The sequence below is a fragment of the Cryptotermes secundus genome, unplaced genomic scaffold (assembly GCF_002891405.2).
Source record: "Cryptotermes secundus unplaced genomic scaffold, Csec_1.0 scaffold142, whole genome shotgun sequence".
NCBI classification, from domain to species: Eukaryota; Metazoa; Arthropoda; class Insecta; order Blattodea; family Kalotermitidae; genus Cryptotermes; species Cryptotermes secundus.
The window spans coordinates 98,054-115,417 of NW_019743148.1; the positions used below are offsets into that span (position 1 = coordinate 98,054).

Genomic DNA, 17,364 nt, shown 5'->3' on the forward strand with positions numbered 1-17,364 from the left:
AGGAATCTGCTTCAGAGTTTATGTTTTGTGAAAGATAAACCCCAAAGATGTTCCTTTTCAAATATTAACAAGGAATGTTACACTTTTCTTTCATTGTGAATCAATTAAATTAGAGTCAACTTTAACATTCATCATTTTCTGCATATTTGACTGCTAGTCATGCATGGTATGGCTGGGGTTTCTCATTTAAATGTTCAAGATGCAAACATTTTGGTTCCATTGTACATCAAATTTCAAACAATGTAGTTTTATACTCGAAAACCATTTTATTTGGATAATTTCCAAAAGTCATGAAATTAATATATGGTAGAAAATTCATGGGCATTAATTTACATATTCCATATAAAATACTTACACAGTTTCTCTAACATAGTATTAAAGGTGATGTATCATTGGAACGGAATTTATAGTGAGGAACAGTGGATCAATACTGGTCCAGACTGGCTGTTTCCATAGCAACCATGCTGATCTCTAAAGTGGGTGGTGGTCTGAATCTGTACATCATCTGGGTTACTGTAACATAGGAAAATTTTAGTTTGCACTTCAGTGTGCTTACTAATAAAAGTAAATAAACAATCATTCATTATGCATGTGAAATCCTTAAATCATACAATGTATAGCCTGTTATAAAGTATGTGAGATGGGAATACTATAAAGCAACAAATTTGCTGTGTCCAAATTTACTTGTGTGTAACTTTATGAGGACAAGACTATGGCTACTTCATTGTATCTACTTGTACTGAGTATTCTCATACAAACATCACATCTGACAGCTGATGTTCGGAGGAAAAACAATCCAACCAGCTTCAACATTGGTGGAGTACTAAGCAACAGGGAAAGCATGATGTTTTTCAAGCAAACAATTTCAGTGAGTACAACAATATTTAAAATATTAATAAATCAAATATTATTCATCTGTTATGATGCAAAGTGACTTTGTGTTTACAAATAATAGTGAAGGTGTGTTAAGAAATGTTATAATTTTCTTATTTGACTGTGCATCATTAAGTATGCTTATGATATCAATCTCTTAATATATAATATTATTTGGCTGAAATAGTAACATTTCTGATGTGTGTTCTGGAGGTGTCTGATTGGAATCTCAGCAAGGACACTGACTATCCTGACTCAGGTTTTTGGTGGTTTTCCTCAGTACCCCAAACCAAACTCCAAGATAGTACCTTAAATTAGGCTATAGCAGCTTCTTTGCAATCCTCAGAGGGACATCAGTACAATCGGAAGCCACTATTACAATATGTTTTTGAGTGCTAAAATATATACATATAATGTTGATAAAATACAATGGATATAAAACCTAATGTTTTAACAACTACAGCGGCTGTCTTAATTTGTTAAAATATTTACAATTGGTTTGTTAAGATTTTTGTTGGAAATTGTGAACCAAGTTGGTTCATGTCCTTTTTTATTATTTTTTAACTTGAGGGGGGCCAAATGTGTACCACCTTGTAGTTCTTGAGAAGAGGATTCTGCAAATATATTATGGGTGTATTGTAACATTTTGGCAAACCCTATTTTGTTTTTATGAGAGCTCTTGTTATTTCGTCTTACCTTTAATGTCATCCTGTAGATGTTTGTGGTGTGCTGTGTTGTGATACTGTTCAAGGGCATGTTGAGCCATGTATCTATACTCCTTGTGTCTATGACATTTGTGTGGGCGTGTACTGATGTTGTATTATGATGTCGAACATGTTATGCTGGTTATCACTTTCCTTTGTAAGTTTTTGTTCTTCTATCAATTTATTGATTCTGGATATTTGCATATTGTACATGTACTGGGGAAAGAACTATGTAGAAAAACATTCATTACACATTCAGATTACACCAGGAAAGAGAGCGATAATTCAAAACAATGTTTGTATTCTATTTTTAGAGAGTATCTTGTGTATTGTACCCATAAAATACTTATTCTGTCTCTGTTCATGTACATGTACTAATTGTTATGGATTTTATTTATTGCAGAATTTGAATTTCCATAGTCAGTATGTTACAAAAGGTATAACGTATGATTCTACTGCAATTTTAATGGATCAAAATCCAATACGTACTGCTCTCAGTGTTTGTAACTACCTTATAAACCAATCAGTAAGTATCATCCCTTATCTTATCGATATCATCACTTACAGCCACAATATTTTACTGCCACTTTCCCTTTAATGCCTAACATATTTATAACCTGATTATGTGATGTACAGATTAAAGATAAACACAGATTACACAAGATTACTTAGAACTTACTTGATATACATCAGCTTTCTTAGCTGGTGTTTAATATTTTGTGTTATACAAAGTATAGCAATTGTTTCACTGTCATGTTTTTATACCAGTCTGTTTGTACATTGAACTACTTAAGGCAGTATTGGTACAGATGTAAAATTAATAAGGAATATTTACCACACTATAAATATCTTACACAAACCTTAATTAAAATGTGAGATCTGTATATATATTCTGACTTTTTCAACTGTGGCTTTTGATAGATTTGAGCTTCCCACAAATTTAACAAAATTACCATGTAGTTTGGCAGATGGATACCAATGATTTGGAGGAAATTTCTTTCTTCATTATCAGGGTTGACCTGCTACACAGATAGATGTAGAAAATCTGGAACACTACTAGCTGTTTGCCAAGCTACACATCACCACAATACAGAAGACTGTAATTATGACTTATATGTTTTCATCTTGGTGTCAATGATTTACATTTTTCTCTGTTATATTTATAATGAAGGAGTCAGATTTGTTACAATGAACTGGTTATTGGTAGGCCTACAGACATTGATATCCCAGCCGATTTTATAATTAGTATTTTCCAGTAGGGTTTGTGGATGATATTTGTAATATGGTAAGTATTCTTCTACTAATTTTGCATCTGTGACAATTTCTTTTGCTACTGTCTCACGCTTATATGAAGATATGGTCAAAATTTTGCTGCCACTTTTAAGGGCTAGGGATACAACTCTCTATAACCACTGCTCTGAGAACCTCAAATCCTACATAATGGAGGTCTCTTTCAACTTCTGCTACACTCCTAATTAGAAGCATAGATATCTTCTATATTCATACACATTAATTATACTTTTTCCTTGCTCTTAGTTTCCACATTCCATTTGACAATAAATAATAACATACATATTTACTTTAGAATGAAGGTAAGTATAATCATCGTTATCCAGTTTTCTTTCTTACATTCCTAATAAACATAAATAATTTTAATTCTTCTCATGTTTACATGTTGTTATGCTAATGTATACTCATACTATTTTGTGGTCTTCTTTTGTGTGTGTGCATTAATCCCAGTGATTATTGTTTACATTGACTCTATTCAGTTGTACTATTTATTATGTTTGGAGAAATTATATGTTGTAAACATATGATCATATTTTATACATTATGCAGTTATTCTCTTTCTTGTTGCTTGTAGGTTTATGCAGTCGTGGTATCACATCCGTTGACTGGTGATCTCTCTCCTGCAGCTGTTTCTTATACTAGTGGCTTCTATCACATACCAGTTATTGGAATATCATCTAGGGATTCAGCTTTTTCTGACAAGGTCTTTAGTCTCTTGTTACTGTTATATTATTATGCATAGCAAATTCTCAGCTCGGATCCATCACATACCATCTCCCCTGGATTGCTGCATGTTTCCAGCATTTTGGAGTAGATTTAACTAATTAATGTCATTATGAATGTACAAAATATTTTAATTTATATTGATCTGCCATGCTTTGTATCTATTGGTGAAAGATATTTTGTATGTAAGAATCCACAAGTGACCATCCATCACACCTCTTCAAGGCAGTGCCGGTGAGGCCTATTTCATGATGACAGTAGCATTTAATGTAGCAAAGAGATTCACATCAACTGAAGTTTAATTTAAAATTTGATGACACTGTAATTTAACATCTCTTCTCATTATTAGCGTAATAAATCTCTTGATTCCAAAAAATGTAGCAAGGATATCAACTTAAGGCTTTTGTTGATAAACCATACATATTTGTTTCAGAACATCCATGTGTCTTTCTTGCGTACAGTGCCTCCATATTCTCATCAAGCTGATGTGTGGGTGGAGTTACTGAAACACTTAGGTTACAGGAAAGTGATATTTATTCATAGCTCTGATACAGATGGCAGGGCCCTTCTGGGACGATTCCAGTCTACTTCACAGAGTCTAGAAGATGATGTGGAGATGAAAGTGCAGGTAACATATATTAGATTATTAGATATTAAATATATATAAATATCATATTGAGTGATATATGCCTTTCCCCTGCTTGTAGAATGATGTCCCAGCTTGCACAATTTCTCTTGCAAAACAGATCACATGCTACAGCATGATCCAATTGATCAAATTTTCTTCAACATATTCCATTTTTGGTTATGTGTTATAGTTTTAATTCCATTCACATCATAATACTCATTAGTTAATGAATTATGCAACTAATCTTACTTGTTTTGGCTTCTTTTGTCCAGCAGCTTCTGGTTTCTTATTCCAGGTTGTCCTGTAATTTACAACACAGACCTTAAAATCACTAAAATAAACTTTGGTTCAGTTTGTATCTTATATAGTTCCACAACTTTGCCATTAGATATTAAGGAGTTATGACTTTTGGTTACTGTGTTTTTTTTCCACTATTTCCATGCAGGTGGAGTCTGTGATTGAATTTGAACCTGGACTGGATAGTTTCATTGATCAACTTCTGGAAGTAAAAAATGCTCAGTCACGAGTTTATATACTCTATGCTGGGTAAGATGTACACGATACTTTATAATAAGTATATATTAACAGGATATAAGCTTCCAATAGTCATATATTTTACATGTGGAGGCCAATCAGAGTGACTGAAATTTGGGCCATGTGGTTTATATGAATATACACACCAATGTTCAGCAACTATACACTGCACAGCACTTCTTAATGACTACCCTTGGCCTTGTACTTTATGGGAAACCACACATTCACATCATAACAAAGAAAATCTTAATATAATTTTGAAGATTTTACAAAATTTGATTTTGATCTCCAAGGAATATGTCTCTTCATGTCTGTGATTACAACAATTGCAAGCCTTCATGCATGTTTCAGTGTTGAAGCACTCACTCACCACAAATCAAATGGTAAATATTTTGTATGATCTGAGTTTCTCACAGCAGTGGTTATGAAGAGTTCTATCTTTTGGGATATAACATGAAGTCTGCAGAAAATCAGCTGATATTTTTGAGAAATATGCAGGAGGAACAAGCAGACAGCCAGCAAAGCTTTGCTTGCTGCATGCTTTGTGTTGACTTTTAGCTTGTCTTACTGTTCAACCTTGAAGATGGAAGTGGTATGTTCTCTGAAACATTGGTTGAATTTCAACACACTATATGGCATTATATCCCAGAAGACAGAACTCTTTGGTAAATATTTTAATTATTTCAGTAATGAATTCTGTTACACTTCTCTGAGAGTTTCAGCTTATACTTGATAATATTCCTGAGCTAGTCAGATGAAGGGTCAATTATGTACCATTAGAATTTCCAGTTCAGCGTGCCATTATTTTTAAGGCTTCAGTAATTTCCATAATATTCATAATGTAATGTGTTTATCAACCTATATGTAAATGAGAGGATACACTAAATGGATATTCCAGAAACGAGATTCTAGATTCTAGATTCACCTTCACCTAGATTCACCTTGGATCAGGATAGGATCCATCTGCATGCTCTCATGAATATAGTAATAATAATACTTCAAATTCCATAGAAGGCAGGGATCTTCTTGACCAGCTTATCAACTGTCAGTTTTTCAAGCAGGTCTCTGCTCAAAGGAGTTACACTGCAAATATGTTAAGGAATGTTATATATGTTGCTGCATTCCAGGTACTATGTTCTGCTAAGAATAAATTATTATTTATGAACAGGAAATAATTTTTCAGTTTATCATAACATAGATAATTAACTTCATGGAGCTGAGCCCTTCTTGAGAAGCCTTCAGTTGTGCAACTACTCAACAATTTCACAGCATTTTATAGGACATGAAGGTTCATTACCATGTTCACAGGAGCCTTCCACTGGTCCCTATCCTGAGCCAAATCAATCCAGTCCATATCACCCCATCTTATCTTTCTAAAATCCATATCTTTCTTATCTACCCACCTATGTCTTGGTCTTCCTGGTGGTCTCCTTCCTTCTGGCTTTCCCACCAATATCCTATATGCATTCTTTTTCTTCTTCCCCATTTATGCTACATTCCCTGCTCATCTCATCTTCCTTGACCTGATCTTTCTAATTATACTTGGCAAAGAGTACACATTATGAAGCTCCTCATTCTGCAGTTTTCTCCAACCTCCCGTCACGTCATCTCTCTTCAGTCGAAATATTCTTCTTAGCGCCCTCTTCTCAAACACCCTCAGTCAATGTTCCTCCCTTAATGTCAGAGGCAAAGTTTCACACCTAAACAGAACACCAGGTAAAATTACTGTTTTGTATGTTCTACATGTAATTTATACGTTTTTAGACAGGAGACAAGAAGACAAAAAGTTCTGGACTGAATGATAGCAAGCACTACTTGAATTTAATCTCCTCTTAATTTCTTACTGAATCAAATTAGATTTAACTGTCAGATCGTCATTTAAACAAATCTAATAAGTTCAGGTTCCATATTATTTTAAAAATATGTTCTCTTTATGAACTGATTTAATTTGTCAGTCTTAGTGCTTTGTACCCTAAGCAGACAAGTTCTTTTTTTATTATGCCTAGTTTGCATGTTTGTGCATATGTACTTAAGTCTGATATGTTAAATGAAATGATTATCTTTTCAGGGAAACAGATTCTAAGGTGATCTTCCAAGATGCCAGTCTTCTGAATATGACTGGGAAAGATTATGCATGGATTGTAACTGAACAGGCTCTTGAAGCTCATAATGTTCCTATTGGAATATTAGGACTGAAATTAGTCAACGCTACTAGTGAAGAAAATCACATTAAAGATAGCATGTATGTAAATTTTCCACTCTGTAGCATGTATGTGTATATATTTTTAGCCAATTTCATATTGATCATTCTTGCCATATATTTTATTACTCTGGTTTCATTATGATGAAATCCCATTAATATATTTTTACAGTTATGTATTGGCATCTGCTTTGCGACAAATGAATCAGACAGAGGTTATAACAGAAGCACCAAAAGACTGTGGCAATTCAGCACAAACATGGGAGACAGGAAAGACATTATTTGAGTGAGTTTATGAATATAATAAGGTTAATCTTTCTGAAATAATTACCAGTATTATCATAACAGGACATGTACTTGGGTCCAGGACTGACATTATTTTTACATAATGTATTTCAAATTTCATATTGGATATTCTGTAAATCAATGATATAAATGTCTGTGCCTGCAGTAATGTGATTGTGTTTTGAAGACAGAGAAAATAAAGGTCTCCAACATGTCAGCAATGTAGCCTACATTACATACTGCTGTCACCTACATAGAAATAGAGCTGAAAGAAGTTAGCAGTCTCATTCCATTCTTTTACTTCATGCAACTGAGTTCACATTCTGACCCTTTCAGAAAGAACCCTCTATGTTACACCTGAATGAGGGCTGTATGTCTTGGTACTTCTGTGTATATTCTGATTTGGAGACATTACAAGAAAAGAAACATTAAACAACTTTGAAATTTTACATTTTCATTAAGATGACACAACTACAATTTAAAATTTTAAGCTTTCACAGTGAGAGTATAAAGTTTTCTTGTGCTGTCAGCTGTATCAATATGTATATGTGTCTGACATTTCAGAAACTGTTTCTGTCTCTGTCATCAGCAGTCACTGTGATGACTACTGTATTCACAGAATATATTTATACACAGAGGTGTTGTCAATCTCTGCCTGGACTATAAGAGGAAGAGTGGGCAGTCCCAGCACAGACCCTATGGGGCACAGTCAATCAGTTGTCTAAAATTATGTTGCTGGTTGGTGACCCTTCCTCATGATGTTTTTTTTCATTCTCTCATATATTTTATTATGTTTGTGACTTACTTACTTACTCATGGAGCTGAGCCCTTCTTGAGGAGAAGCCAAATCTGCAGTTACTCAAGAATTTCCCAGCATTTTATGGAACCTGAAGGTTCATTACCGTGTTCACAAGAGCCCTCCACTGGTTCCTATGTAGGTGACACAAATCACTTACAGGGAATCCCATGTTTCTTAAAATTACTGGGTTGCAGAAAGAACTCAATGACTTTGTTAAAGAGGCCATTAAGATCTGGCTGCATCCCGAAAGCTTTAAACTCTGGGTGCTTTTCCCCTGGAAAAAATTCTCCAGGTATGTACAGGGTAGGAAGCTGGGTGGGTTCTGTTATTAATCTCAGATACACATGTTAACCATTTGTATGACACTGGGTACTATATGAATTGCCTGCTTTAACATAAAAAAACTGGTATATTTATGGGATTTATATGATTCTTAGACTAAACAAAGATTATCCCTCTAAACAGCATTAAGTTATTGGTCTCTATAAGGAGATGCAATGTCCTTTCTCTATAGTAGGAACTGTATCTTCAAATATTATTCACATAAACTTCATGCCTCAAAGGTTTAATACGTGTATCACTTCACAGTTGTTATTTTCCAAACTAATTTACATATTCCTTTTCTTTTTCCTTGTTTCCAAAATAATGTTTCTTTCTGACAGATTCATCAAAAAACAGACCCTAGTAAATGGATCCACAGGTAATGTGGCATTTGATGACAACGGAGATCGCATCAATGCTGAGTATGATATTATTAATGTCCAGAATCAAACACAAATTTCAGTTGGACAATACCATTATTCAAACGTATGTATACATGACAAATTCTTTAATTAAATATATATATATATACATGTATATGTTCTGAAATTAGGAAATATAATTATTAATTAATAATCACTGTAGATATGAACCAATTTACATTCTCATACAGCAATGTTATTCTGTTCTTACCATATTAAATTTGTATTTTCTGTATGTTACACACAGGAACAAAAAAGAATGAAACTAAAACTAGACAAGAGTGCTATCATATGGCCTGGGAACACAGACAAACAGCCTCCTGGGTTCATGATCCCTACACATCTGAAAGTCCTGACTATTGAAGAGAAGCCATTTGTATATGTACGTGAAATCCAAGCTGAAGGAGAAGGATGTACTCCAGATGAGATACCATGCCCACACTTCAATAATACAAATGATGGTGCTGAAAGATTTCTTACTTTTTTTGTGGTTAATTATGTGTGCATTACAGAGAGATTGCAGAATAGTAGTTAAGAATTTTGAGTAGGTCAGTATATGGCAGTAGCAATCATGGCCTACTCCAAAGTACTATCTGGGAATATTGTTTACAGAACTGAAAAAAACAAAGTCTTAGTCAAATTAGCTATTTCACAGTTGATGTTAAAATAATGGTCCTCCTCTGTGTGAGTTACTGTTGTACAGTGACATTCTTCCATCATAAATTTTCTTTCTATATAATGAATATTATACACATTTTAATTAATACATATATGCAAATACATTTAAGAAATTACATTCCTTGTTAAGTTTTTTAAATATAAATGATAAACTTAGTGCCAAATTTCTTTGTTATTTATGTGACAATTATCAGCTATTGCATTGCTGGTGATTTCCATATACTCTGGAAATAAAAAAATACAACAAATCATTTTTCCTCAGAATTTTCTTTTATGGAGGGTTTTACTCATAAAATATCAAAGAACTTTCTACATTGAATAAACCACCATAACATGACAAAAATTGAACTTTCATAACTGCATATTTAAATCCCATGTATTGTTTAAAACCAGCAGTGGGAAGGAACGTGTTAACACTTTACTGCACCTGACTAGTAGAATGAAGCAACCTCCATAAAAAGAATCATTTTTGAGAAGCTAGTAATTTCTCAGCCAGTCAACAAAATTACCATCTTTATGAAATCCAAAGGTTCACAACAGTCTACCACTAATCCCTACTCTAATCCAGATGAATCCAGTCCATGCTCTCTTTTAAGACCTAGGGGTCTCCTAAGTGATCTCTTCCTTTCAAGTGTTGTGATTAAGATGTATGTGTTTCTCATCTCCTCCACATGTGCATGTCCAAGGGCTAATTTAAAATTGTAAACATTCTACTTTTTTACAGTGATGAGTTTTTAGTCCCCTCCCAACTCCCAAGCTGAGGGACCACCTCTTTCAGTTCTCTGCAGTTTTCTCATTACTACATTTTACATTTATTTTTCACTTCATGGATCCAATCATCTCCCCATAGGGCTGCATCTAAAACATGTCACATATTAAAAATTCATGATGACTACATATAATTCGTCCTTCGTTCAATAAAATACATAGATTGGATAAAAAGTAGTGGCAACTCCTCTATAGTTCTGAAATTACTTTATTACCTGAAGTAAACACACGTACATTCCTTCAATATAATCGCCCCCCATGTGTACCACCTTCTGCCATATTTGTGGATGGCATCATACACCATCAGTGTGTCCACTTCTGTTGATGTCCAGCAGTGACTGCCCTACAGCATGAATAATCTCCTCTCTTGTGTTGTAACATAACCCTTGCAGTGGTTCTTTCATTTTGGCAAAGATATCATAAATGCATGGACTCATATCGGGTGAGTATGGCGGATGTTGCAGTATCTCCCATCGCCAGCGGTGAAGGAGATCCTTGACAGCATCAGAAGTATGAGCCCTTGCATTGTCATGAAGGATGATGGGGTTCGTTCCCAACAAGTGTCGCCACTTTCTCCTGAGTGCTGGACAAAGCTGATTATGCAGGAAATTGCAGTAGTAAGCAGCGTTTACCGTCTGTCATTGACATACAGTGTGGTGCAGTATCACTCCATCAATGTCATATGCCACAATGAACATTGCCTTCACATTACTCTGTGTAGGGTGCACTTTCTTTGGACGAGGAGAACCAGGATGCTTCCATTCATTTGACTGTCGCTTCAAGTGCGGTTCATATGAGCAAGCCCAAGTTTCATCCAGAGTGATGATCCTTCCAAGGAAGTTGTCACCTTCCTTCTGGTAGCAGTCCAACAAATCCTGTGTAATTGCACAACGTTGCCATTGTTGCACCTCGGACATTGTATGGGGTACCCAACACACTGCAATTCTGTAGTATCCAAGAATATCATGCAGAATGTGGAGCACAGTTTTGTGAAATATGCCTACCTCAGCAGCTAACTCCCACGCAGCCAACTCCCACACAGCCCATCGACGATCGATATCCAGCAAAGAAGCAAGAAGCTGAATTGTGTGGTTGTTAACATGGAGTCGTCCTGAATGATGGCTGTCCTGAATGGCATCCCTCCCTTCACAGAACAATTTCACCCATCATGCCACTGTGCGATATGGCAAAGCCGCATCACCACATGCTTTTTGCAGTCCCTGATAACAGTTTTGTGCACTACAACCTTGTGCAACGTCAATTTTTATCCAGGAGCATTGTTCTTGTTTCGTAAACATGTTCTTAGGGCCCTTGAACTGGGCTCTTGCACTTCAAGACGATGCACAGTGCAACTCAATGAAACACAACCAGAGCCACTCACTTCACTACTTCAACTGAACTTCTGTTATCAGCTACAGACTGCGCTAGTGCCACCTGATGCACATCTTTCATATTACAGCAATGTTGCCACTACTTTTTATCCAACCCTTGTATATAATCAGGCCTCACACAGATAGCTCAAGTTGTCAGGACAACACACATGGGCCATGAAAAAACCACTGTCAAATTCACACCTTGCCATTCCACACACACTGGCAAGCTGTATCATCCAAAGAGTTACATTATAAAATATTAATATTCATAACAAAAACAGACATCATTCCCCATAACTGGGAGTCTGTCTTCTTTATCCATTACTTATGGCATGCCTTAGTGACAATGGGATCCACTTACATGGCAAACATGTTACAGTGAGATGCTCTCCTGAAATGCTTGATGTGTTAAAACATAATGTGTAAAGGATATAAAATAATCTGATGTTTTAGTAGGTGAATACAACAAATTTACATATCATGGTACATATCTGGTACCCAGAGCCATCCTTGACACTGTGCAGAAGACAAAAAATCTCTTGCCCTGCCAGGAATGCAACTCTGATTCCTGAGTCATCCAGCTCATAGCGTAGTCACTGTACTGATTGAACTATCTCAGCTAGGCTAATTCAAAGTAATAAGAATGTGCATTAAATAATAACTTTTTCCCAGAACAATGATGATGATTATAAAACATTTCCACCACTCAGTACATAATAATACACAACTGCTATCAATAAATTAAAAAACTGACTTGGATAAGATTTTATCTTATGTTTGTCTGCACAAGCTCAACATGGCATTCCCTTAAGCCCAACTGCATTCTTCCTTGGATTATGAATGTAATGTACATTATCCAGACATAACAGTAAAAGAATTGTAGGACTGGATATCTGTAGGTTTTATGAGTTATGACTGAAACTTCTTGTAAGCATTTTGATCCTTTCAAATATATATATATATATATGTGCAATATTTGTGAACTTTTGGATTCAATATAAATTCATCACCTAAAGTTTGTGCAACTGAAATTGTGTCATTAGCCTGTCACTTATGTGTATGCACATTTGGTTTATTTTTCTCTGCCTCTTCTTACATATGAGGGTTGTAATTATTATGTCCTGTGTGTCTAATAAGCAAATGAAGTATGTCTATATGATACACATCTCAGCTTGTTGTGTATTTTAGTTAGCAGTGATATGAAACTGATCTTGCAAGTTGAAATGTGTTATTTTTCAAAACAGGTTTCAAGCAATACTGCTGCAAGGGGTTTTGCATGGACCTTCTCAAGGAACTGGCCAAAAAGATTAACATCACATATGAGCTCTTATTATCTCCTGATGGCCAATTTGGTAGTTACATTATACGGAATAGCACTGGTAAATACTGTTCCATTTGTTGTATATATATATATTCGCTTGCGGACTAAAAACACGGAGTTTCTTTTTTATACAGACACTTCACAATATTTTTATTATGAAATGTTAATGTCTAGATGCCAATGCATAGCACAACATTTTCGATAAACAAAGCACCTAAATAATGATCAGCTTACCAATATCAAGTAAATCAAGTAAATTAAACCAAACCAATGAGAAAATAAATAAATATACTATTGCTGACATTCCTTTTCAACAGCTGATGTTGGTATTCTGAAAGTAAATTTGATAGTTCAATGTGTAAATTTAGGATTTTACAAAATTTATCTCCGTCCTTCAAGACAGATGCTGGGGTAATATTGTGAAATAGACAGTAGCTGGGAACCTACATCTACAATTTATATTGTAGGATGCAGACCCACTACTAGATAGTGTCTGTGAAACAAACAAGTAGCCAGTTGATGTCAATCTATGAAGCAAAGACTAGGTGGTGGGTGTGAGATGGCCGCCAGCCTGGGAGTTAGTCAATTGGAGCAAGAGTTCAGAGTTGTTGAGTATTTAGCCAGAGGGCAATGAAGTGAGCATGGAAGCTGAAGAATCTTCATTGTCAAGATCTGTTAACTGAAAAACGAATAGTGAAAGCAGACTGAGAAGGCTTAGTGTGTGCTGTAGTGATTCTTAAATTGTGGAGATTAGCAATAATGTTACAGTTACTTGTAGTTACGCTGCATAAATCCAATCTCCAATCTAAGCCCCATTAATATCCACATTAACACCAGACAACTGGTGTCAAAAGTGGTTGGATTGGAATCACACCAAGGCGCATGACATGGAGACCACAGTAAGAAGCTATATCACCACACTAAGGAAATGGAACAAATGATGACATGCCTGCTGGCTGATATATGAACCAACTGAGAGGTGATAAAAGAAGGAATGGAGACTACCGGAGAAAAAATGAAGACTAACCAAGAGGAAATAAAATAAGATATAAGAACGAAGCAAGCAAAAGCAGACAACACTCTAAAGGAAATGAAAGAAGAAATGATGGCAAGGATGGAAGCCAGGATAGATGCCAAAAATGAGAAGTTTGAGGTCCTTCAAAGCACTCTTGTTTCCCAGATGGATATCCACCAAACCAAGACAGGGGCCATTCAAGAACGAATAATAGCGTAGATGGTCGCCCATCAGGAAAGGATGATAGACAGTGTGAATGCCTGGTGAAAGGAGATGACAGCCTGCCTGAAGAGCAAGGAGCCAACCTCAGTGGACAGAGAGTCCACAGTTGTGCATGGAGAGATCCCTAAAGAAGAGGCCACAGTGAAAACTGCCAGCATACTGAAGGAGCAGTATGGGGACTGGCATCTAACCATAGGGTGTCACCGACTGCTGAAGCAATGGACCCAGGGCAATGGTGGTTCTAGGAAGAAGTTGGATGCTGCCTGCAGAGGGATCACGTGCCATACCATTCCTGCACCAAACGAAGGATATGGTCATCAGGGACCAGGTAGGAACAATGTTGCAAGAGGAGCTCCTAAAGAATGGATTCTTGAGAGGAGGTAACAGATGCACCATGAATGCAACAATGGAATGAGGGACAGAGACTTAAAAGACTTAAAGGAGCAACTACAACTGAGGAAGGACAGAACACTGGGCAGGATCTTAAGGAAGATAGTAGAGCTGGAGGTCACAAAGCAAATAGTTGAAATTTCCATTACACTGTAGAAAATCAGTGACTGGCCATTGTGGAGTGGTCAGCCCCCTCCAAAACAAAAGAAAAGATTGCACATAGGGTAAGAGCCATAAATGTAGGAGCATTCACAACTCTTGGAGCTTTCGCCTGCACCAATTGGAAAAGAAGGATGATGGCGATACACCTGGACCAACCGGCATCTCATGAGGGAACCGCTTGGGATGAGCGGCCTTAAGGAGGGAGCAGCAGGAACAGTGAGTCACAGGGAAGAAAGGTAAGACTGATCACAGATGTCACAAACACAGCGTATAGGCTATTTGAGACAAAGAGCCTCAAGGAGGGAGCAATGTAGCATGTAGAACCATTACTAGGTAACAACACGAAACAGGTTCCCATGGCAACAAGTCCACGTGCAGCAATAGAGGAACTGTCATAAATGGTGTTTTCTACACAGTTTATGCTGAGATGTTATAACAGAGACAAGTTTAGAAGGTAGTCAGTTGGAAGTCAGTCTGTGATTAGAAGAGTAGGAGGTTGGTGGGGGATGGCCACCAGTCTGGAAGTCAGTCAACTGGAGCAAGAGTTCAGCTGTGGGATATTTGCCGGACTGTATGAGCACAGAGGCTGAAGAATCTCCATTGTTAAGAGCCATTACCAGTTAACAATTAATGGAAACAGAATGAGAAGGCTTAGCAAGTGCTATTCATTCATTCATGAGTAATCTGTCAGACGACAGGTCCACAGTCTCTTCCAAAACAGTTCCTCCACTTGATGCGATCTAGAGCTTTCTCCTTCAAATGAGAATATCCTCTTCTGTCCCCAAGGTCATCCAGCATCTTCTTACGTCTTCTTCCTCGTCTTCTGGTCACTTCTATCCGCCCCTCTATCTTTCCTTCAATAACTTCTTTTAGAAGGCAGTTATTGCATAAGATCATGTGCTATAGTGATTTGTAAAGTGTGGAGACTTGTAATAGTGTTATATGTATATGTATTTACTTGTAGTTATGATCTGTAAGTGGTCAATAAATCCAATCTGCAAACCAAACCCCATCTATAGTCACTCATACATCTGACAATATATCTTATATCTCATTCCAAAATATGGAGCTCTAATGCATCGTGATGTAGGTGTTTCTGAAATATTGAAATTTAGAATTAACCTATAGATTTGATTACATCACAAAAATGGAATATAATTTATATTTAATTTTGCTGTTAGTTGGAGGAAAGAAAGAATGGACAGGACTGATTGGAGAGCTGGTAAATCAGCAAGCTGATATGATTGTAGCACCCCTTACCATCAACCCAGAAAGAGCAGAGTTCATTGAATTCAGTAAACCATTCAAGTATCAGGGAATAACAATTCTGGAAAAGAAGGTACTGTATAATTCAGTATTTACTATCAGTATATTTAAAGTGTATATTTTCTTATTTAATTTCTATATAATATGCATTAAGCTGTGTATGTTTAGCTAGAAAAAATACTGATTTACTATCAGTATATTTAAAGCGTATATTTTCTTATTTAATTTCCATATAGTATGCATTAAGCTGTGTATGTTTAGCTAGAAAAAATACTGATTTACTATCAGTATATTTAAAGCGTATATTTTCTTATTTAATTTCCATATAGTATGCATTAAGCTGTGTATGTTTAGCTAGAAAAAATAAGTCATGGATATAAACATGCAATGTACCTTACACGGTCTCCTAGCAACAGTCAGGCATATAAGATGGAGGAAAATATGGGCACACACAGATCATACTGTATAAGGATACTGACATTCGCATGTGGAAAAACATTATCCTTCATGCCGGATATGTTCCATTGTGCTTACAGCCATCAAGATCTTCTACATTGGTGTCATTTCTGCAGCCATTCAGCAATACCCTCTGGATTCTTGTGATGGTCTCAGTACATGTGGTGGCATTGGTTCTGTACTTGCTGGACAGATTCTCTCCCTTTGGTCGCTTCAAACTTGCTAATACTGATGGTACAGAGGAGGATGCTCTAAACCTTTCTAGTGCCATTTGGTTTGCTTGGGGTGTTCTCTTGAACAGTGGGATTGGAGAAGGTAATTTAATAATTCAACATACACTATTTTATCAATTTGATGATAGAGATGTAGCTATGAAATGAACAGAGTGACTTTATTCAACCAAATATGTTTGTCAAAAATCTTGAAAGGAAGAGAATGTTGAGGAAGACATATATTAGATAATAATATTAAAATGAATCTTAAAGGAATGGGATGTGAGGGTGTGGAATGGATTCATCTGGTTTAGTACGACACTCGGTCGGGGGGGGGGGGTGGGGTGTGGATGATGGTAACAACATTTTGGTTTTCNACAAACTTTTGGGTTCTATAAAGGTAGGGAATTTCTTTACCACCTAAGTAACTGTTAGCTTCCCATAGAGTTACTTAATTAGATGTGTTCATATTATGTTTCTGTAAAGTATTAGCTTTACCTCCATAGCAGCATATTTTCTCTGACTATGCAGGCACTCCCAGGAGTTTCTCTGCAAGGGTTCTGGGGATGGTGTGGGCAGGCTTTGCAATGATCATTGTTGCCTCATACACAGCCAACTTGGCTGCTTTCCTTGTGTTGGAGAGGCCCAAGACAAAACTCACTGGAATCAATGATGCAAGAGTAAGTCAGTTTTACCATTAAATTCTCCTTTACACCTGTACA

General features: G+C 36.3%; 1 protein-coding gene across 1 annotated transcript in view; it reads left to right on the top strand.

Moving 5' to 3' along the window:
• The first annotated feature begins 476 nt into the window (after positions 1-476).
• LOC111873750 (glutamate [NMDA] receptor subunit 1) overlaps positions 477-17,364 on the top strand; it is a 34,918-nt gene continuing 18,030 nt past the window's right edge. The window contains exons 1-13 of the mRNA XM_023868695.2: positions 477-868; positions 1,981-2,103; positions 3,442-3,570; positions 4,024-4,218; positions 4,664-4,764; positions 6,821-6,994; positions 7,125-7,238; positions 8,699-8,843; positions 9,027-9,240; positions 12,843-12,977; positions 15,890-16,047; positions 16,511-16,745; positions 17,174-17,322. Coding sequence (XP_023724463.1) covers positions 713-868; positions 1,981-2,103; positions 3,442-3,570; positions 4,024-4,218; positions 4,664-4,764; positions 6,821-6,994; positions 7,125-7,238; positions 8,699-8,843; positions 9,027-9,240; positions 12,843-12,977; positions 15,890-16,047; positions 16,511-16,745; positions 17,174-17,322 — 2,028 coding nt within the window. The 5' untranslated portion in view covers positions 477-712. The remainder of the gene's footprint in view (positions 869-1,980; positions 2,104-3,441; positions 3,571-4,023; positions 4,219-4,663; positions 4,765-6,820; positions 6,995-7,124; positions 7,239-8,698; positions 8,844-9,026; positions 9,241-12,842; positions 12,978-15,889; positions 16,048-16,510; positions 16,746-17,173; positions 17,323-17,364) is intronic.